Source organism: Rattus norvegicus, chromosome 11 (genome assembly GCF_021556685.1).
Source record: "Rattus norvegicus strain SHRSP/BbbUtx chromosome 11, alternate assembly SHRSP_T2T, whole genome shotgun sequence".
NCBI classification, from domain to species: Eukaryota; Metazoa; Chordata; class Mammalia; order Rodentia; family Muridae; genus Rattus; species Rattus norvegicus.
The window spans coordinates 94,530,407-94,552,552 of NC_141544.1; the positions used below are offsets into that span (position 1 = coordinate 94,530,407).

Sequence of the window (22,146 nt, forward strand, 5' to 3'; positions counted from 1 at the left end):
ATGGTCAGCAGCATTCTTTCTCTCACTAATTCATTACGTATACATTTATGTGCCTGAGGATCTGCATGTGTACCACATTAGTGCTGGGGCCCACAGAGGCCAGGAAGAAGGCAGAGGATCCCCTAGTCCAAGGCAAGTGCTAGAACCTACCCTGGTCCCCTGCAAGGACACTGCATGGTCTTAACTACTAAGCCACCTTTCTAGCTCCTCTTATATAGTTTCTTCCTTCTATGATTTGTCCTGTACTTTAGGAACAGGAGTTATAAAGAAGAAAGTAAAGGGACAGTTAAAAGAGATGTACTATCTCTTATACTGACTTGGAAAAGCAAGTTTTAAGGAAGAAACTCAGAAATGAAAGCTAAAAGAATTCACGGAAATAAGCATATGCTAACTATAGGTGCAACTCAAGGTAAATGTAAGCATCGGATGGCTAGAGGACAAAGGTTTTATGAAACTTGCCTCTCAGGATCCTATTTTGTTTGTTTGGTTTTGATACTGAGATGGAGTTGCTCTCTGTAGCCTAGGCTGACCTTGAACTCACTATGAAGCCCAGGCTGGCATTAAACTTGTGGCAATTCTCTTGTCTCAGCTTCTCAAGTGCTGGGGTTATAGACATGAGCCACCTTGCCTGGCTTTTAAAATAGTCTTCATTTATTTTATTGTTAGGCTGATCTTAAAACTCAGCACTCCTCCTCCCTCAGTCCCATGTGCTGGTTTTGTAGACATGTGCCCACCTTCAGGTACCCAGGGTTCAGAGGATCCTCTTTAGACTTGTTATTCTATATTATACATTCCTTCTTGCACAAAGGATATTGTGGGGAAGAGGGTTTACTCTTTCAGGTGGGGAAATATAATTTATCATAAAACTAGACTGTATTTAGAAATATTGAGAAAGATCATAAATAGCTGGAAGAAAGGTAATCTGATACACTAGTATCATGGATTGATTCACTAGTATCATGGACTGATACATTAGTATCATGGAAATAGGCTTTCAATATCCCTTCTGAAAACTATAATTTAAAATGTTTTTGGGGGCTGGAGAGATGGCTCAGTGGTTAAGAGCACTGACTACTCTTCCAGAAGTCCTGAGTTCAAATCCAGAAACCACATGGTGGCTCACAACCATCTTGAAGGAGATCTGATGCCCTCTTCTGGTGTGTCTGAAGACAGCTACAGTGTACTTGTATATAATAAATTAATAAATCTTAAAAAATGTTTTGGGAAACTACAATGAAGCAATAAACAGCTGATCTGTAGATGTTGTTACACTAAAGCCAATTTAATCAAAAACAAAACAAATGAACAAACACAAGCTCGCCCTCTGAACACCCAATGAGAGTCCTGACCCCTAAAGGTGTATGAAAGTGTGTTTCTGCCCCTACAGTATCCTCACACAAAGGTGACGTGACAGCTTAAACCAGGGTTGACTCTGAGCTGTAGAACACAGGTCAGAGGGTCAGAGGTTGAAGAGATCTGTGTTTCTTCTAGTAATAATTTGACATAAAAAGACCTATTATGTGCATGTATGAAGTACTGAAATAACAGTTTTATTTATTCGTTATTCATAATGCTGAGTGCTGGAGGACCAAATTTACGGTAACACAAATGCTGGTGGGGTATCTGTCCCTGGGCTTACACCTCAAGCCCCTGAGTGTTTCTTTTCAATGTGTGTGAAAAGCCATGTCTATTTACTTGCAGTTCTAGATCACTCTGTAACTGGCCTAGAAAAGGCTGAGGTCTCCCAGGTCACCAGCACACAGGCACAGAGCCCGGTCCCGCAGTGACAGCATTGCAAGCACATACCTGGCATACTTTGGAAAGCCTGTCTTGTTCTATTACTGGTGCATGGACGTTTTGCTCCAGTAGCAAATCTCTAAATTTAGATACTTTTTAGGGTGAACTGTGGGTGACCTTTGTTACAAAGATTAGTGAAGCCACGGAAGGCACCTTGCTTTTTCTTCATGCATTTAGATGGGAAAGTCAATACTTGGAAAGCAAGGCTTGTGGAGATTTCTGTCTGGGCGGAGAATGAATTAGTGACTCTCTGAGTTTCTCCTTTCCATCTCTCAGTAGACATTTACCTTGCACTTGTTTATTTGTGGAGATCAGTTCTCACTTGGTCAGGAAGAACCTCTCTTCCTGCTGCTGGGCCAGCCGGCCCCTGAGCTTCTGGACGATCCCTAGCCCTGCCTGCTACCTTGCTGTATAAGGGCAGGGATCGCAGATGCTTGCCTCTGCATCTGGCTCCTGACGTTTGTTGGAGTCTTTTTTTTTTTTTCCAGTTACTAATGTACTTTATTGTGTTCAACCAAATAACCATGTTACAAAAATAGCAAGTTGCCATAATAAAAAATAAGGCTCCTCTATCCAGCACCAGATAGCATCATTTTACTTTCAAGCCTAGGAATTGCACACTTGTATATAAACCAACCGAAGATGAGGATTGAGAGTTCATCTTGGTGGATTTTTCCTTTGATGAATATGAAGTGTCCTTCCTTATCTTTTTTGATGACTTTTAATTGAAAATTGATTTTATTTGATATTAGAATGGCTACTCCAGCTTGCTTCTTCTGACCATTTGCTTGGAAAGTTGTTTTCCAGCCTTTCACTCTGAGGTAGTGTCTGTCTTTGTCTCTGAGGTGTGTTTCCTGTAGGCAGCAGAATGCAGGGTCCTCATTGCGTATCCAGTTTGTTAATCTATGTCTTTTTATTGGGGAGTTGAGGCCATTGATGTTGAGAGATATTAAGGAATAGTGATTATTGCTTCCTGTTATATTCATATTTGGATGTGAGGTTATGTTTGTGTGCTTTTCTTCTCTTTGTTTTGTTGCCAAGATGATTAGTTTCTTGCTTCTTCTAGGGTATAGCTTGCCTCCTTATTTTGGGCTTTACCCTTTATTATCCTTTGTAGTGCTGGATTTGTAGAAAGATATTGTGTAAATTTGGTTTTGTCATGGAATATCTTGGTTTCTCCATCTATGTTAATTGAGAGTTTTGCAGGATACAGTAACCTGGGCTGGCATTTGTGTTCTCTTAGGGTCTGTATGACATCTGTCCAGGCTCTTCTGGCCTTCATAGTTTCTGGCGAAAAGTCTGGTGTGATTCTGATAGGTCTGCCTTTATATGTTACTTGACCTTTTTCCCTTACTGCTTTTAATATTCTTTCTTTATTTTGTGCGTTTGGTGTTTTGACAATTATGTGACGGGAGGTGTTTCTTTTCTGGTCCAATCTATTTGGAGTTCTGTAGGCTTCTTGTATGCCTATGGGTATCTCTTTTTTTAGGTTAGGGAAGTTTTCTTCTATGATTTTGTTGAAGATATTTACTGGTCCTTTGAGCTGGGAGTCTTCACTCTCTTCTATACCTATTATCCTTAGGTTTGATCTTCTCATTGAGTCCTGGATTTCCTGTATGTTTTGGACCAGTAGCTTTTTCTGCTTTACATTATCTTTGACAGTTGAGTCAATGATTTCTATGGAATCTTCTGCTCCTGAGATTCTCTCTTCCATCTCTTGTATTCTGTTGGTGAAGCTTGTATCTACAGCTCCTTGTCTTTTCTTTTGATTTTCTATGTCCAAGGTTGTTTCCATGTGTTCTTTCTTGATTGCTTCTATTTCCATTTTTAATTCCTTCAACTGTTTGATTGTGTTTTCCTGGAATTCTTTCAGGGATTTTTGCGATTCCTCTCTGTAGGCTTCTACTTGTTCTCTAAGGGAGTTCTTTATGTCTTTCTTGAAGTCCTCCAGCATCATGATCAAATATGATTTTGAAACTAGATCTTGCTTTTCTGGTGTGTTTGGATATTCTGTGTTTGCTTTGGTGGGAGAATTGGGCTCCAATGATGCCATGTAGTCTTGGTTTCTGTTGCTTGGGTTCCTGCGCTTGCCTCTCGCCATCAGATTATCTCTAGTGTTGCTTTGTTCTGCTATTTCTGACCGTGGCTAGACTGTCCTATAAGCCTGTGTGTCAGGAGTGCTGTAGACCTGTTTTCCTGTTTTCTTTCAGCCAGTTATGGGGACAGAGTGTTCTGCTTTCGCGTGTAGTTTTTCCTCTCTACAGGTCTTCAGCTGTGCCTGTGGGCCTGTGTCTTGAGTTCACCAGGCAGGTTTCTTGCAGGGGAAAAGTTGGTCCTACCTGCGGCTCCAAGGCTCAAGTTTGCTCGTGGGGTACTGCCCAAGTCCTCTCCGCTGTGGCAGCAACTGGGAAGATCTGTGCCGCTCTTTCCGGGAGCCTCCGTGCACCAGGGTTCCAGATGACGTTTGGTGTTTTCCTCTGGCGTCTGGATGTGCACAGAGTGCAGTCTCTTCTGGCTTCCCAGGCGTGTCCGCCTTTCTGAAGGTTTAGCTCTCCCTCCCACGGGATTTGGGTGCAGAGAACTGTTTATCCGGTCTGTTTCCTTCAGGTTCCGGCGGTGTCTCAGGCGCAGGGGTCCTGCCGCTCCCGGGCCCTCCCCTACGGGAACCCAGAGGCCTTATACAGTTGCCTCTTGGGCCAGGGATGTGGGCAGGGGTGGGCAGTGTTGGTGGTCTCCTCCGCTCTGCAGCCTCAGGAGTGCCCACCTGATCAGGCGGTGAGGTCTCTCTCCCACGGAGTTTGGGAGCAGAGAGCTGCTGCGGGCTGGGATCCTCCCGTTTGTTGGAGTCTTAAGTGTGCTGCTAAGACTTTATCTATGGAGCTGTCTCTCCAGTCCCTGGATGTCACTCATAAAATAAAACCCGGGGTGTATCTCTCTCTCTCTCTCTCTCTCCCTCTCTCCCTCTCTCCCTCTCTCCCTCTCTCTCTCCCTTAACCTTATGGAGCTATCTGATTAACAGGTCTTAGCTCTAATATATCTTCATGCTTAAGGTTTTTTTCCAACTTTCAGAACTAAACGTGGCAAACTCTTATAATCCTAGTGCTTGGGAAACTGAGGCAGAATGATCTCAAGTTCAAGGTCAATCTTTGTTATATAACATGAGCCTATGGCTTTTGAGAGCAGAATTATCTGACCATACAGAAAACTTAGTGAAACTCTCTCTATTCAATCTCTCTCTCTCTCTCCCCCTCCCTCCTTCCCTCCCTCTTTCCTTCATTCTCTCTTTCCCTTTCTCCCTCTCTCCCTCTCTCCCTGTCTCTCTGTCTCTCTCTGTGTGAGCACACATCTGCCTGCCTGCCTGCCTGCCTGCCTGTCTGTCTGTCTGTCTGTCTGTCTGTTTCTGTCTCTCTTTGAGACGTGGTATCTTTATGTAGCTCTGGCTGTTTTAGAACTCTCTGTGTAGACCAAACTGACCTCAAACTTACAAAGATAGACTGCCTCTGCCTCCCAGTGGTGGGATTAAAGGTGGGTACCACTTGATATTCTATTCTCTCTTTAAAGATCCAGTTTTGGGGCTGGGGATTTAGCTCAGTGGTAGAGCGCTTACCTAGGAAGCGCAAGGCCCTGGGTTCGGTCCCCAGCTCCGAAAAAAAGAATCAAAAAAAAAAAAAAAAAGATCCAGTTTTATTTCATGTGTGTGGATGTTTTGCCTGCATGTATGTCTGTGCACTACATACATGCAGTGGCCCTAGAGACTAAAAGGGGGCAGTGGATTCTTTGGAAATAAAGTTAAAGATGGCTGCAAGTGGCCATGTGGGTGCTGGGAACAGACTTGGGGGTCCTCTGTAAGAGCAGCAAGTGCTTTGGACTGTCAGGCAATCTTTCCAGCCCCCTGTTCAAATTCTTTAAAGAAGAGTACACATTTTAGTTAGTTCATAAAATAGGCTTTTATGCCACTCTCCCCCAGTACGTTCTGTTTCAGCTGATTCTCCCTCCCACTCCTACCTTCTTCCCTAATAATTTAAATCTTTTCATCCCTACCATTTCCTCTGTTCCCCTTTTCTTTTTAGGGTCTACTTTAGTTTTTAATTATATGTATGTGTCTGTGGTTTTTGTGGGTGTGTGCACATGAATGCATGTGCCCACAAGAGCCAAAGAGGGTGCTGGATCACTGGTGCTGGGGTTCCAGTTAGTTGTCCTTGCAAAGAGCATCAAGTTCTCTTACCGCTGAGCTAACTCCGAAGCTCTCACTTTCTCTTTCTAACCCTGAGTCCCCAGACCACTTTGTTGCACCCAAATGTAGGACCCAGTATGCGTCCACAGGTGTTCCGGGACACTCCACTGGTTCTCTCCCAACTCAGATTTGCACCGGGAACATCTGGACAGTCCAATGGGAGGTGATCTATTATCTTTCTCTTCCTAATTTGTATTTTTTTTTTTCTGTTTTCCCGGAGCCCTTAGGAACTTTGTGTTAGTGTGGGAGACACTCCTCCCTTTCTTTCCCTTTCATATTCCCTTTTGGTTGTGGCTTACGGTGTTGCAGCCTGGAGACACACAGAATGCCTGAACTTTTCCTCTTGTTCACAGGCAGTTATTTGGGCTTAGGCGCAGAACACAGTGTGCACACTGACTGCCAGCAGCCATGGGCTCTATCTTTAGATGATCTTGCCTCCAGCCAGCACTCTTGTAGCCTTCCTTTCTGGAACAGTTGGAAACGATTGGGCAAATTTCCATAAGAGATTTGATTCATGAAAATATGAAAATATTCAGTGCCTCTTTCCCTTTCCTCGGTGTCCTATGTCCAGGGCCTCAAAAGGGTCCCTGCTGTATGGGTGTTAGCTAAGCTTATGCTGATGCCAAACCTTGGAGTCCCCTCTGTGCCCTGCAGATCCACAGCAATCTGGTACAAAGGTTGGAGCTCACATGGGACCCCCTGAGGCATCAGGTGCAGTCACCTGGCAATGAGTGTGCACTTGCAATCAATATCACAGGGGATCACGTTGGTGCTAATGGTGCCCTCAGACTTTTCCACACTGCAGAACTTCAATCATATACCCAAACTTTCTTTTCTCAGTTCTTTTATTATTAATTAAATTTGTTCATCTACGACTTCATCATTTACAAAACACATTCTGATTATCATCACCACTCACCCTTTCGTATCTCCTTCCCAATCCTGTCAGCACCTCTTTCTCTCTACACATCCCTTTCCCACATTTCTTTTTGTTTTGTGACCTGCCGAATTAACCAGGGCCATCTGTGTGAGCCTGTGTTTGTAAGGATCCACTGGAGCCTGGTGGACTCACCAGTAACTGCATAACTGAGTGCAATGACTGCCCCCATCGCCTCCCAGTCAGGCTCGAGTCTTGACACACCCTCTTGTGCAAGCCAGTGCTGGCCACCACCGTTGTGATGAGGTCATGATTGTAGTGTTTATGTCATTCCTGGATGACAGCCTTTCTCCCTGTCTTCCTGCTCTCACATTCTTCTGTGATATGCCTGAGCCTTAGAGGACGTGGTGTAAATGTCCTCTTTAGGCACCTTGAGCAGCAGTGAGGCTCCGTTCACAAAATACATTATTCACCGCAGAAAAGCTTTTCTAAGGCTCAGAGTGGCATTTGCCTACAGACGTAGACACTTGGAAGGCTGTGTGAGATTAACTAAAGAGCAGGTAGTAAATCCCCCCCCCCCAGTCCCCTGCCACCCTGCCACCTCCTTATGGCTTTCCCAGAAATGAGCTTTTGAGTAGATTTACAGTAGCAGGCATGTGTCCCTTCTGTGGAGCAGGCCTCAGATACAGGCAGAGAGAGGTAGGTTATCCCAGTAATCGTCATGCGACTGTGCTGCTGGGCACATCTTGCCAAGAGTGTTAGTGCTGTATCCATGGGGTTCACAGATGGGGAAAATGTTGTCATTTCGCTGAAGCCTGTGTAAAACACGGTCCAGCATTATGGTCTAGCCAGCAGTGAGGAAGCTTCAAGCTCGCTTCCATCTCGATTTCACCCTGTCACACAGGTAAACGGTGTGGTATACCCAACAATAACATCTGAACATCAAATTCTGGTAAGCTCCTTGTTGCTTGGTAACTTCTGGGGCTTCCACTGCCAGCGGTAAAGAGATGTTTCCCACTGTGCTCTGGGATTTTTATCTTTAAGCCACGTAGGCTATCTCTGTCCCAACACAAACAGTTAGAGATAATATAATTTTCACCTATGTGTATGTGCAAACGTTCGGGTGAATGTGAGCTTCTCAGAAGCCAGAAGTTATTGGGTCCCTTGCAGCTGGAATTATAGGAAGTTGTGACCTAATGACATGCATGCTGGGAATGGAATTCTGGCCCTCTGGAGGAGCAGCCTGGCTTACAAAGTATAGGTTTCTATGGTGCTTTTCCACACACCCTTTGTTTGGTTAACTTTCCTCTTCTCCTTATTTCATACGGCCATCCCTGTTAAACCTTCGGTGGGCCCATCGCCTTTCATGTTACCCATGTTCTGCTGCCCCTCCTCCGTTTGGGCATCTGATTCCCCTGCTGGCCCCTTTCTAGTTTGCTGGCTTTTTACACTCGTTCTGGTTCAAACACACAGAGAGATTTGAAGTTAAGGTGCACAAACAAGAGAACATACAGTGTTTGTCTTTCTGGGCTTGGCTTGCCTCACTCAGCATAAAACTTTCCAATTCTACTCGTACTATAATTTCATTTCTGTAGCCCTGAACAAGATTCCATTATGTAAAACAGTCTTCTGTTTTTGTTTGTTTGTTTGTTTTTGAGACAGGGTCTCACTTCGTAGCCTTGGCTGGGCTGGAACTCAAGAGATCTTCCTGCCTCTGTATCCCGAGCGCTGGGATTAAAGGCGTGTGCCATTGCACCAGCCTTCTTATCTGTTTTGTTTCAACCAAACTACGTTAGCAAGAAAATGTAGTTAAGGTAAGAATTAGTACATCAATATGAATCTAAACAATAGAAGGAGTGGTTTTGGGGATTAAGGATGTTTTGGGTAGTGTCAGGTTTTGATTAACGAGTTACTGAAATTTCATAAGGAAATGAAACCCAGTTGTCTGGCTCTAACCAGGTGTTTGACCGTGGCTGTAGAGGATTATTCTGTCTGTCGAGTCTGGTCAACATTTTAGTTAAATGTATTCTTGTGTTACTGGTAAACGAATGGGGAAGTAAAATGCGGAACAGAGGACTACTGGGGATAGGAAGCAATGGAGAGGCAAATCAGCATTGTTCTTGACCTAGTCCTTTGTCTCATTATTATGTTTTTACAATATAAAATATGCACACTTTAGGGCAAGGCCCTTTAGACCACCATTAGTTATTCAGCAAATCACTGCTGACATGACTCAAGCCCCAAATACTTCTGTTCAAAGATCCTGCTCTGAGTGAGTTTTCGTGTGACCGTGTGACCGTGTGACCTCAGGTGACTAAGAAAGTGAAAGGGCTTTTGCTTTGCAGCCAGGATTCTCTTCTTTGAAAAGCTCTCAGGGAGAACTTTCCCTCAGGATGGAGACCCTCCAACTCCAAAGACCAGACCGAGACACCACAGGATGCAATCAGCAAGAGGATTTGGTTTATTGTCGGGATACACAGGCACAGGCACCTGCGGGCGCTTCAGTCACTCGGGGGACTGGCGCACCCCACGGAACCAAGGATGGGCTTTTATAGGATTTTGGGGAGCAGAAGCAAGCATACAGAAGCAGATGCATGGTTACAGGGATATAATTGGTGGATTCTAATATGGCAAGGGTTTAGCCCGGGGGCAAGTTTCCTAGCTACCTTCCTGAAACATAACGGCTGACTCGGCCCCCCAAGGGTTCAGCCCGGGGGCAAGTTTCTTAGCTACCTTCTTGGAACATAACGACTGACTCGGCCCCCCACCAGGGTGTGGGACCTCTCCTGGGGCTTTTTTTCATTGTCAGGTGCTCAACCGAAGTCGTCCTGTTGCCAGGCCTTCAACCAAACATATCTTGCTTGGCAGCCGCTGTGTACTCAGTGTTCTAACCTTTCCCTGAACCAGTCATCTTAAGTACAGCCTTGCAAAATGGCGTTACTGCTGCTAAGCTGGGGTCTTTCATTCCCCCATTTTTTTGCTAACTTTGAGTGAAATCTTTCACTCGACTTGGTCAAGAAATTTCTGTCTGTGGGGGCTTATTCCCCCACTGACTCTAGGCCACAAAAGGGCTAGGAGGAGCCACGTAGGAGTTTTAACTTTAAGGGGTTTGGAATGCGCTGAACTCTCCATGTCTGGGGTGTAGTGTTGTGATTAGTCAATTCCTCAGACCGGACTGCCTTGACGTGTGGTGTGTGGATCTAAGCCGAGACTCCGTCTACCTTTAGGGCGGTCGGGGTAGTCAGGAGGACGGTGTAGGGTCCTTTTCACCGTGGCTCGAGATTCTTGGTCTGGTGTCTGTGCACCCACACGGTGTCTCCAATCTGGAACGGGTGTGGCACCACCGGATGCTCAAGCTTGTCCTGGTAAGCAGTGGCCAAAGGTCTCCAGACGTCTCTCTGCACAATCTGTAGGGCCTGTAAATGGGCCCTCAGAGAAGGGCTGTCAGCAAAATCAGCAATGTTTGAATCAAAGAAATGGACAAATGGGGGTGGTGTTCCATATATTATTTCAAAAGGAGTTAGACCATGGGGGCCCGGGGTATTCCGGGCCCGATATAGAACTAGGGGAAGGAGGGCCACCCAATCCTTTGAGCCAGTTGCAAGCGTAAGTTTGGATAAAGTCTCCTTAATTGTTCTATTCATGTGTTCTACCTGACCTGAACTCTGGGGTCTATAGGCACAATGTAATTTCCAATCAATCCCCAGCAATTTGGCCACCAACTGACTTACTTGGGAGACGAAAGCGGGCCCGTTGTCCGACCCCAACGCTTGAGGCATGTCATACCTGGGAAAGATTTCTTCGAGGAGCTTCTTGGTGACCATTTTTGTAGTCTCGTGCTTTGTGGGGAAGGCTTCGACCCATCCTGAGAAGGTGTCTACAAACACTAGGAGATACTTGTATCCATATATACCTGGTTTAATTTCAGTAAAATCAATTTCCCAATGGATGTCGGGACGGTGTCCCCTAGGACGAACTCCTTGTCCAATCATGGTCCTTTCCGGGTTAACCTGAGCGCACGCTTTGTAACTCTCAGTCACCTTTTGTATCGCTTTGTCCCGATTCAAAAAAAAACACAGATTTATCTCTTCCCGATCTAGTAAGGTTTTTATCTTCTTAAACCCCAAATGGGTTAATTTATGTAAAAAGGAGATCAATTCAAAAATCATTTTTATTGGCATAACTGTCTTTTCTTTGTAGACCCACTGTTTTAGTTGAGGGTGGTAGATGGCCCCCATTTTTTTAGGAGCTCTATGTCCTCATGGGCATAAACCCAACTGGTTTGTCCCACTGGTGGGGGCGTGGGTTGGTCTGGGCTATTTAAGGGCAAGATTTGTTTGCTCATGGCCGCTTTTCGCGCCGTGGCATCGGCCAGCCGGTTTCTTCGTGCCTCTGGGTTGTGCCCTTTCTGGTGTCCTGGACAATGTACTCAGTCTTTTGGGCAAGAATAGGGCTTCTAAGAGGGCCAGAATTTTAGCCATATCTTTACCCTCAGATGTGAGCAGCCCCCGCCTCCGGTAGATCTCCCCGTGGATGTGTGCCGTGGCAAAGGCATAACGGCTGTCTGTATATATATTTAGCCTCTTACCTTTTGTCATCTTGAACGCCTGAGTCAAGGCGATGAGTTCAGCCCGTTGTGCGGAGGTACCAGCAGGCAGGGCTTTCGCCCAAATCACTTTGTCCTCCGTAGTGACCGCAGCTCCAGCCTTTCGCTCTCCCTCTGCCAAGAAGCTGTTGTCATCCGTGTACCATGTGTGGTCAGCATTCTGAAGAGGCTGGTCCGATAGGTCCGGCCTGGTTCCATGTACTTCTGCGAGGATTTGTAGGCAGTCATGCTGTTTTGTCTCCTCTGGTAGAGGAAGCAAGGTGGCAGGATTGAGGGCGACTACGGGCCCAAACTGAACCTGTTCTGCATCCAGTAACAAGGCTTGGTAGTGGGTCATGTGGGAATTAGAGAGCCAGCGGTCTGGGGGCTGCTTTACCAAGGCCTCCACTGCGTGGGGTGTTAGGATGGTGAGTGGCTGTCCCAAAGTCAATTTTTCAGCATCCTTGATCAGGACAGCAATAGCAGCCACCATCCTTAGGCACGGTGGCCAGCCGGAGGCCACAGGGTCCAATTTCTTAGACAGGTAGGCCACAGGGCGTTTCTAGGGTCCCAACCTTTGTGTTAGGACCCTTTAGCATACCCCTGTTTCTCATCGATGAACAGTTACTGAGCAAATTGTAAGGGTTTGGAACAGTCGGATGAATATCTTCTATCCTCTTGTTGACCTTTCTCAAGTCTTGTACTGGCCTATAATCTCTAGTGCCGGGTTTCTTAACAGGCAGAAGAGGCGTATTCCAAGGCGACCGGCAGGGGACTAGGATGCCTTGATCCAGAAGCCTCGTAATGTGAGGCCTTATACCTTGATAAGCTTCATGTGACAGGGGGTATTGTTTTATGGAGACTGGAGTTGTAATTAAGGGGGGCTGTTGGAGCGCCAACCCCATCCCACCAGTCTGCCCAAGCCAGTGTCCTGTCCCGGTTCATAGGGTTAGAACTTGAAGGGGAGTTCCGTGGGGGCCAGTTATTCGGGCCCCTCCTTCCTCAAAATGAATTTGTGCTTTTAGTTTGGTGAGCAGGTCACGGCCCAGCAGAGGGTACAGGCAGTCCGGAACATGTAAGAAGGAATGGGTCACCTTACCGGTAGCCAGCTGAACCCGGCGGTCCGTAGTCCATCAGTATTGTTTCTCACCAGTAGCTCTTTGTACCCAGGCCGTCCGGTCGCTGAGTTGTCCTGAAGCTTGGGTGAGGACTGAATGCTGGGCTCCTGTGTCTACCAGGAAAGTAACCGGCTGCCCCCCAACTTTAAGCGTTACCCTGGGCTCAGGGGGGGGTGGCTCCTGGCCATGACCTCCCTCATCTTTATCTAGAGCCAAGAGGGAGGTTCGTGGTCGAGGCTTTCGGGGTCCGCCAGGCTTCTTGGGGCACTCTCTGGCCCGGTGCCCTTTCTCTTTGTAATAGGCACATTGATCTTTATCCAGCTTCAGCCCCTTTCGAGCTCCCCCCTATCTCCCTTCCTTTCTTGGCCCTGAACTACGGCGGCCAAGATTCGACTCAATTCTCTCTCTTATTAAAAATCTTTTCAGCTTCTTTAAGTAAATCCTGTAATGTATAGCCCTGCAAATTTTCTAACCTCTGTAACTTAGTCCTGATATCTGGAGCAGCCTGCCAGATGAAGGACATAGAGACACTTGTCATTTGTCCTGGGTCATCTGGGTCATAGGGAGTGTACATACGGTAGGCCTCCTTAAGTCTCTCTAGAAAGGCGGAGGGAGTTTCCCCTGCTTCCTGTAATACCTGTTTTACCTGAGCCAAATTAGTAGGGCGTCGTATAGCCCCTCGGAGACCCGCTAGAAGCAACTGGCGATAAAGGCGTAGGTGTCCCTTACCTTCAGCTGTATTAAAATCCCAGTTTGGTCCTCAGGCAGCTGGGTGGGACGCCCATCATCTCCCAGAACATGCTTTCTGGCCTCTAGGAACACTCCTTGTTTTTTTTTCTGAGGTTAAGAGGGCCTGTAAGAGCTGTTGGCAGTCATCCCAAGTAGGCTGGTGGGTAAGTAAAACAGATTCTATTAGGTCGGTGAGTGCCACCGGATCTTTGGAGAAAGAAGGGTTGTGTTGTTTCCAATTGTAAATGTCAGCTGCTGAAAACGGCCAGTATTGGGTCTGGCCACCAGTTCCCTGTCTAAGTGGGAAAGCCTGGGAGGTTGAATCTGGCATCACCTCGCGCTTATTGTGTAATCTCCCTGCGACAGGGGAGAAACCCTTATCAGACTGTGGCCCGGCAACTGATCTGGCCGGCGGCTCTGCCTCCTCCATTTTAGCCGGGCCTGTCAGAGAGAAGATCTATGAGAGGGGAGTTTGGGTCTGCCGGGAGGAGAGGTTTCTTAAGACGTGGCCTGCAGACCGGGCGGGGCCGAGGGGACAGGCTGGGGGTTGAGGGGAGGCCAATTCGGGTCCACGAAGGGTTCCGCCCGGGGGGGGGTTTAAGGCGAGACTCTCTCAAGTGATAATATAAGAAACCTGGTCAGGATGTCCGTGGACGACCCGATCTTTAACCTGTAAAATAATGATCTTATTAAATGTGCCATTCACTGGCCATCCCGCTCCGAAAGTGGGCCACTTGGATGTGCAGAGAGTCTGCCATTTTCCTTTTTTTTTTTTAACCTCGACGGACTGGTTGTGTGCCCGGTCGTGGACGTCTTTCTAATGATCAAGAGTGAGACTTAGGGGCGTTGTTAGGGACTGTCCCATGTTAGTTCTAAGGAAGATTAGAACACAGAGAAAACAAACAACACCAACAGTCAAACAAACAACAGACAGGCGTGCTGCACGGCTTTGGTACCAAACTGAAAGCAAAAAGTCAGATGGAGGTGGCAAAGGTCCGGGGCCCCCTGAAAGCCAAAAATACAGACAGAGTGCCGTTAGTCCGGATCTTTCTCCTCTCCCAGATTGGGCCCCGAAAAGTCGGGCCCCAACACCCTTGGAACGTCTTCCAGGGCTGCGGGGCGAGAAGTCCGAGCTCGTCAGCTCCTTCTTCGTCCCGCCCAAATTCCAAACAACCTGGCTGAGCGCTCACAGAACAGACCTGGCTGAGCGCTCACAGAACAGACCTGGCTGAGCGCTCACAGAACAGACAGAATAAGGCAGAACGAGACAAAATCAGACAGACAGACAGACGCCGGCCGGCTTACCTCCCAGTGGGTGGTCGGTGGTCCCTGGGTGGAGGATCTCCTTTCCCGGCCAACGCACCAAATGAAAAGCTCTCAGGGAGAACTTTCCCTCAGGATGGAGACCCTCCAACTCCAAAGACCAGACCGAGACACCACAGGATGCAATCAGCAAGAGGATTTGGTTTATTGTCGGGATACACAGGCACAGGCACCTGCGGGCGCTTCAGTCACTCGGGGGACTGGCGCACCCCACGGAACCAAGGATGGGCTTTTATAGGATTTTGGGGAGCAGAAGCAAGCATACAGAAGCAGATGCATGGTTACAGGGATATAATTGGTGGATTCTAATATGGCAAGGGTTTAGCCCGGGGGCAAGTTTCCTAGCTACCTTCCTGAAACATAACGGCTGACTCGGCCCCCCAAGGGTTCAGCCCGGGGGCAAGTTTCTTAGCTACCTTCTTGGAACATAACGACTGACTCGGCCCCCCACCAGGGTGTGGGACCTCTCCTGGGGCTTTTTTTCATTGTCAGGTGCTCAACCGAAGTCGTCCTGTTGCCAGGCCTTCAACCAAACATATCTTGCTTGGCAGCCGCTGTGTACTCAGTGTTCTAACCTTTCCCTGAACCAGTCATCTTAAGTACAGCCTTGCAAAATGGCGTTACTGCTGCTAAGCTGGGGTCTTTCACTTGAGGGTGCTGCTCTGTGACTGTAGTTGTGTAATCTCGAGGTAGAAGGATGAAGGATGTTTTTTTAGCAAGTATGAAGCTCTGGGTGAAGTGAGGTATAGAGACAGATGTGCTTGGAGGAGAAACCAATAACTGCAAAGTGGATTTCTGGGTAGTGTGGAGGTGCGGCTGCTCCCTGTTCTAAGTCACTTCTCTGCTCTAACTTGGGCGAGGCCATAGCTTTCGGGCTGTGCTTTGTCCTGGGTTTCTACCAAAGCAGCAGTTGGCTAAATTTTGACTACAAATACACAGGCAGAATGCCTCTGCATTTCATTTGTGCCCCCACACACAACCACGTATCCAGCAATAACTTTTCCCTACCACTGTACCAAATATAAAATTAAGGCAATTAGGAACTCGTGTCCCATGGCTATATTATGTCAGTGCAGAAGCAGAGCTCTCACCTCAAAGGGATCAGAAATAGTTTATTCTGGAGTTTGTCTGGGACATGGATTAGATTACCTAAAGACTACTTTCCAACGTGGTAACTACTTCCAGGAGAGTTTTGTTATTTCAGCAGAAAAAGAAATCATATGTCAAGGCACTTTTCAGGCACATAAGTGGGAACGCCAGGTATATGGTTGAGGTGGTTTGAATGAGAATGGGCTGCCCGCGCTCATGTATTTGAATGCTAAGTCTCTAGTTGGTGAACTGCTTAAGGATTAGGAAGTGTGGCTCTTTTGAAGTAGGTGTGGCCTTGTTGGAGAAAGTGTGTCCCTGGGAGTAGGTTTTGAGGCTTTAAAAGCTCACACCATGTCTAGTCTCTCTCTGTTTTCTGCCTATGGATCATGATAGAAAGCTCTCAGCTACTGTCTGCTTCTAACCATGGTGATAATGGACTAACCCTCTGAAAACTGTACTCAAGCACCCAATTAAAGGACTTCTTTTATAGGAGTTGCCTTGGTTTGGGGGAGCTAGATGTGTCCTGGCCATACAGATAGCACAGAGGTTACCAGACTATTCACCTTACCTGTTCCCAGCCTTCTAGGTGGAAAACAGGCTATATATCTCTTATTTTGAAGAGAAAACCCTGCATATTCTATATGACTGGTGTTCCTAGTGCTTATCTGTGAGCAAGAACTTTTTGCCGTCCACAGAGATCAGCAATGAGTGGAGCTAATAGTAGTTCAAGAAAATTTGAGCTCTGGAGCTGGAGAAATGTCTGGGTGGTTAAGAGCACAGAGGACCTGGGTTTGGTTCCCAGCACTCACATGGTTATACACAGTCATCTATAACTCAGTTCCAAGGGATCCAATGCTCTCTGTTCTTTGCTGGTTTATGGGGTACACATACATGCATTCCAGCAAAAACACTATTATGAATAAAATAAAACTATATAATTCTTTTTTTTTAAAGGATAACTTGGATCCACATATACAACATACCACTCTCCACCATGATGGTAGTATGGTAATATTGTTCTTTTCTTCTCCTTTTTTATTCATTTGTTATTGTTTGTTTGTTTGGTCTTTTAAAGACAGGGTTTTTCTATTACATAGCTCTGACTGCCCTGGAACTTGCTATGTAGACAAGGCTGGCTTTGAGTTTACAGAGGCCTGCCTGCCTCTCTCTCCCCAGTGCTGAGGTTAAAGGTTCATCTTGGTAGTTATAATCAGTGAATTAGATTGAGACTCTCTAAGAGGTGTGGCCTTTGGAGGAGGGACTCTCAGTTTATAGTTTCCCCTGTTTTTTTTTTTTTTTCAGCTTCCTATCTTGTGCCCAATTAAATGTTGTCCTTTATAAGAGTTGCCCTGGTCTGGTGTCTCTTCACAGCAATGAAACCCTAAGACATAGTCTAAATACTTTCTTATTCTAAGAGTATCTTAGTCAATGTTCTATTGCTGTGAAGAGACGCCATGACCGCAGCAACTCTTATAAAGAAAAACATTTAGTTTGGGCTTCCTTACAGGTTCAGAAGTTTAGTTCTTTATCATCATGGCAGGCACACATGGTCCTAGCTGAGACTCCTACGTCCAGATTGGCTGGAAGCTGGAAGAGAGAATGACACCAGGCCCGGCTTGAAACCATAAAACCCGCCCCTATCAAAAATGCTTCCTCCACCGAGGCCACACCTACTCCAAAAAAGGCCACACCCACTCTGAAAAGGCCACACCTCTTAATCCCTAATCTCCTAATCCCTTAAATACCACGCATTCTAATATATGAGCCTGTGGAGGCCATTCCTATTCAAACCACCACAGAGAGGGAAGTAGCAAGGCAAAGTTACAAATTAAATCAAAGCAAACCCCAAACCTAACAGTAGCAAAAGCTTAGCGTCAACTCTTTGAACACGGAGAAATAGAGCTGGTGCCTACCTACAGCCTTCAATTTTTCCTGACTAAGGCTCATGATACTGGAGGGTACTCTGCATGCTGCCAGAGGCAAAAGGTAAATACCGACCTAGCCACTAAAACTTTGACACACAACGGTGGCACTGCCTACAAAGTAAACTGGTGAGATAGCGACACAGAGCTCGTGAGAGTAGTCAGTTTCTACCCGATTCGATGAGTTCATGAGATGGAGCTCAACCCAGGGACCTCGGGGAAATCTAAATGCTACTGTTCTACTATAGGAATAAAATCACTCCTAATGTTATCTACTATATTCTATATTCACACATCAATGCTTTGCTTAGTCATCACCAGAGAAACCTCCTCCTGCAGTAGATGGTCACAAACACAAAGACTCATAGCTGGGCAACGTGCAGAGACAACCTTGTTGTCTCCACCAGATTTCTCCCCTGAGTTCTCTGGGTACCCTGTGGGAGAAGAGGCTGAAAGATTCTAAGAGCCACTGGGAATGGAAGACGCCAAGGAAACAAGGCCTTCTAAACACAGCGGGATCGTCATAAATATGAACGCACAGAGACTGTGGCCATGTACACAGCCTCCATGGGTCTAAGCAAGTTGAGGTCCAGCACTGAGAGGGGAACTGGACAAAAGCCCCAATCCCTAACTCAGAGGCTATCTCCAGTTAGTAACTGCTCACAAAGGAAAAATTAGTCTTGTCCAATAGCATCTCACTGGATAAACAAACCACTCTTAATGACAGACTCCCTGCCCAACAGTGGATGGCCAACACAAAATGAACTCAATGGCAGTTTTAGAGGTTTCTTATCTCATAATGTTTAGTCTGGGCATTGTTGCCTCTTACAGGTCATTTATATGTATGTATGTATGTATGTATGTATGTATGTATGTATGTATGTATGTATACATATAAATGTGTGTGTGTGTACACACATGGATATGTGACCTGTAAGGGGAAACAATGCCCAGACTAAACATTTTGAGATTAAAAAAACCTCCAAAACTGCCATGGTCTTATGTTGCTGGGAGATGTTGGCAGTTCCTGTTGTAAGGGTTGGAAAATCGCTGAAGGGGGACCCCAGACTCAGATAAAATTCAAAGACAAAGAGCATTTATTTTGCCTTTTGATATACAGCCAGCATGAGGAGTCAACCATTCTCCAAAACGGCGACCCCAGACAAAGGCACGAAGGCTTTCTTATAGGTGACCAGGGGAACCCCCTAGAAGGATTAGGTAATCTCTGTGTAATTGGTAGGGGCCAAAGTGGCGACATTAGTATAACTTAGATTGGCTACTCTACTAGTTTTTCTATATTTAGAGTGGGTTGGGTAATCTAAAATTTCATTGGTGGGTGCTGGGGAGGTCACAGGGGTCAGCTGGTCAGTGGTTTACATTCCTATGTCATGAACTTTTAACTACAGGATGAGGTAGGACTGTCCAGCACAGGTGACCCATCCTGGGATAAGATGTCTTCCCATTCTTGTGGCTATCCTCAGCCTGTTCTTTAGAGGGTGTTTTATGACCTTGTTTCTGGATTTTATAGTATGTTCCTGGAGCTGGTGCCTTACAGCTTAGTTCTTGGGACTTAGGGTCTATTCCTGAAGCTGGTGCCTTATAGCTTAGTTCCTGGGACTTAGGGTCTATTCCTGAAGCTGGTGCCTTATGGCCTTCTTCTAGAAATCAGGCCTGGTCCTTAAATGGAGACAAATAGAGTTTATGTTGTTCTTTTGTTGTCAGTCCACTTATGTTAGTAGACACCTCAGCCATTTGTCTACACACACACACACACACACACACACACACTAAGAAGTTAAATTTTAGCTCTAAAATTTGGATTTAAAAAAAAGTACCACAAATTCCTTCCGGGAGATTTAAAATAAGCCTTTGCCAATTTAAAATGTGGACTTGAAACAGCCCAAATTGGGAGGGTGGGGCGTTGGGAGGGCTGGAGAGATGGCTCAGCGGTTAAGAGCACCGGTTGCTTTTCCAGAGGTCCTGAGTTCAATTCCCAGCAACCACATGGTGGCTCACAACCATCTGCAGTGGGATCTGATGCCCTCTTCTGATGTGTCTGAAGACAGCTACAGTGTACTCATATACATAAAATAAATTAATATTTTTTTTTTATAAAGGAAACAGCCCAAATGATACTTGCGTGGTTTCAGACCCCGGGGACAAGGGACTGAGGTACATGTTTTACATATCAAAACAGACCTGACTTCCAGGTTCTCTCAGCATCCCTTTCCTTTGTCCTTGGGGTCAGTGAATTCACCTGAGAGCGGATTCCCAATAAATCTTCATTTAATCTAATCCAATCTGGTTTGAATCAGCTCATTTTACCTTTGGAGAAATAACCTACCAATACTGAATAATGAAAGAATGTTTTTATGACACTAGTAAAAAAATAGAATCTTCTTACATAAGATCACTCTATTCAGATAAGGCAGGGTCCTGGGGAAGTAAAGTGTATTAAGCAGAAGCATGACTAATGAGAGGTTGTATAATCCTTCCAAGTAAATGTTAGAGAGGTTTTGAATTGCTTGTTGGTACTCAGTCGTTGATGCAGTTAAACCCGAGTGTCATCCAGTGAGTATGCGAGTGTTAGGTTTTGGAGTGGCGTGGTTTAAGAAGACCCTGAGATGGATTACAGGAGAATGATGGACATATTGTAAGACTTGCTAATGTCATGTACCGATAGATAGAGGGGCAATAATAGGGTAGGATGGGGAGGGTCACAGGACAGTTTGGGCCCCAGCACCAGCCACAAACACCTGGGACTCAGGGAACACTTGGCAGAAGTGAAAGTCTCTTCTCATAACCTCTAGAGATAGAGTAGTTTCACAGCACGAGCCTGCAGCTGGGTCTCGTGCCCAGGCGGGAAGCCGGAGCAGATGTGTTTCCTTCTAACAGTGGCTCAACTGCCAGGCAAGAAATTCTGCATTTCAGCCAGGAACTCGCAGACAGTTCTGATACTATATTCGTACAGACATGCTCTCAGAGAGAGCTTGCCCAAGGTTGAGGTGAGATATATAAATCTAAGTTCATTTTATGAAGTTTTGTGGTACAGGGTCAGTTAGAAGTACCTGATAGTGTCTGTTTTCTCCAGGATAAAGGGACTCTGATGTGGTATATATTTAATAGACAAAACCACTCAATTTTAGCTGTCATTCCTCTAGTGCTTCATTTCCTGACAGCTCACAAAGCAGATTCTGTAACCAGTTCTCAAGTTTTAAAAGTCCTTTTTAAAAAATCTAAAATGTTTAAAATTAAAAGTAAAAAATTCCCCCACATCCATGAGAAGAATAAGGAAGGAAATAGTCAAACCCAGGGCTAAAATCAACCAAATAGAGACAAAGAGAATGATACAAAGAATCAACAAACCAAAATCAACAAGATAGATAAACCCCTAGCCAAACTAACTAAAGGCCCAGAGGCAGAATCCAAATTAACAAAATCAGAAATGAAAAGGGAGGGAGACATAACAACAGAAACAGAGGAAATTCAAAAAATCATCAGATCCTACTACAAAAGCCCATACTCAACTAAATGGAAAATCTAGATGAAATGGAATATTTTATAGACAGATACCACATACCAAAGTTAAATCAAGAGCAGGTAAACTATCTAAACAGGCCCATATCCCATAAGGAAATAAAAGTCATTAAAAACCTCCCAACCAAAACAAGCCCAGGGCCAGATGAATTTAGTTCAGAATTCCACCAGACCTTCAAAGAAGACCTGATATGAATATTCCTCAAACTATTCCATAAAATAGAAACAGAAGAAACACTACCTAATTCATTCCATGAGACCACAATCAATGTGGAGATTCCTCTGAAAACTGGAAATAGATCTATCTGAAGACCCAGAAATACCACTCGGGAATATATTCATACCACAGGGGCACGTGTTCCAGTATGTTCATAGTGGCCTTGTTTGTGATAGCCAGAAGCTGGAAACAGCCCAGATGTCCCACAACAGAAGAATGGCTACAGAAAATGTGGTTCATTTACACAGTGGAATACTATTCAGCTATTAAAAATGAGGATATCTTGAGTTTTGCAGGTAAATGGATGGAATTAGAAATTATCATCCTAAACCCAACCGCCTGGTCAGGTGGGCACTCCTGAGGCTGCAGAGCGGAAGAGACCACCAACACTGCTCACCCCTGCCCACATCCCTGGCCCAAGAGGAAACTGTATAAGGCCTCTGGGCTCCCGTGGGGGAGGGCCCAGGAGCGACAGGACCCCGCCGGACCCTGAAGGAAACAGACCGGATAAACAGTTCTCTGCACCCAAATCCCGTGGGAGGGAGAGCTAAACCTTCAGAGAGGCGGACAAGCCTGGGAAACCAGAAGAGACTGCTCCCTGCACACACATCTCAGACGCCAGAGGAAAAAGCCAAAGACCATCTGGAACCCTGGTGCACTGAAGCTCCCGGAAGGGGCGGCACAGGTCTTCCTGGTTGCTGCCGCTGCAGAGAGCCCC

The 22,146-nt window shown here is 45.9% G+C and overlaps 1 protein-coding gene across 3 annotated transcripts; it reads right to left on the minus strand.

Annotated features, from left to right (window-relative positions):
• Positions 1–9,346: 9,346 nt before the first annotated feature.
• Positions 9,347–14,870, minus strand: LOC148002696 (uncharacterized). Of its 3 annotated transcripts, none has more exons than XR_015633202.1 (3): positions 14,646–14,870; positions 13,341–13,497; positions 9,347–10,349 (listed from the first exon to the last, which is right to left on the minus strand). XR_015633202.1 is itself a non-coding variant. In XM_087577244.1 (3 exons), exons 1-3 carry the CDS (start codon positions 11,984–11,986, stop codon positions 10,175–10,177), a joined length of 792 nt encoding a protein of 263 aa, XP_087433370.1. In that variant the 5' UTR covers positions 11,987–12,083; the 3' UTR covers positions 9,347–10,174. The 3 variants fall into 3 exon arrangements, 2 of the variants coding, with proteins under 2 accessions (XP_087433370.1, XP_087433369.1); XM_087577244.1 differs by lacking the exons at positions 13,341–13,497; positions 14,646–14,870 and adding exons at positions 10,695–10,821; positions 11,497–12,083; XM_087577243.1 differs by lacking the exons at positions 13,341–13,497; positions 14,646–14,870 and adding an exon at positions 11,497–12,083 and having other exon boundaries at positions 9,347–10,821.
• Between the last annotated feature and the right edge of the window lie 7,276 nt (positions 14,871–22,146).

What these genes read in the sequence shown, in the direction of transcription:
- LOC148002696 (XM_087577243.1), bottom strand. Translation starts at nt 11,986, where the DNA reads ATGGTGGCTGCTATTGCTGTCCTGATCAAGGATGCTGAAAAATTGACT. An exon ending in GGCGTTCAAGATGACAAAAG is followed by an intron (nt 10,822 to 11,496) that starts GTAAGAGGCTAA and finishes AAATTAAACCAG; the next exon opens with GTATATATGGATACAAGTAT.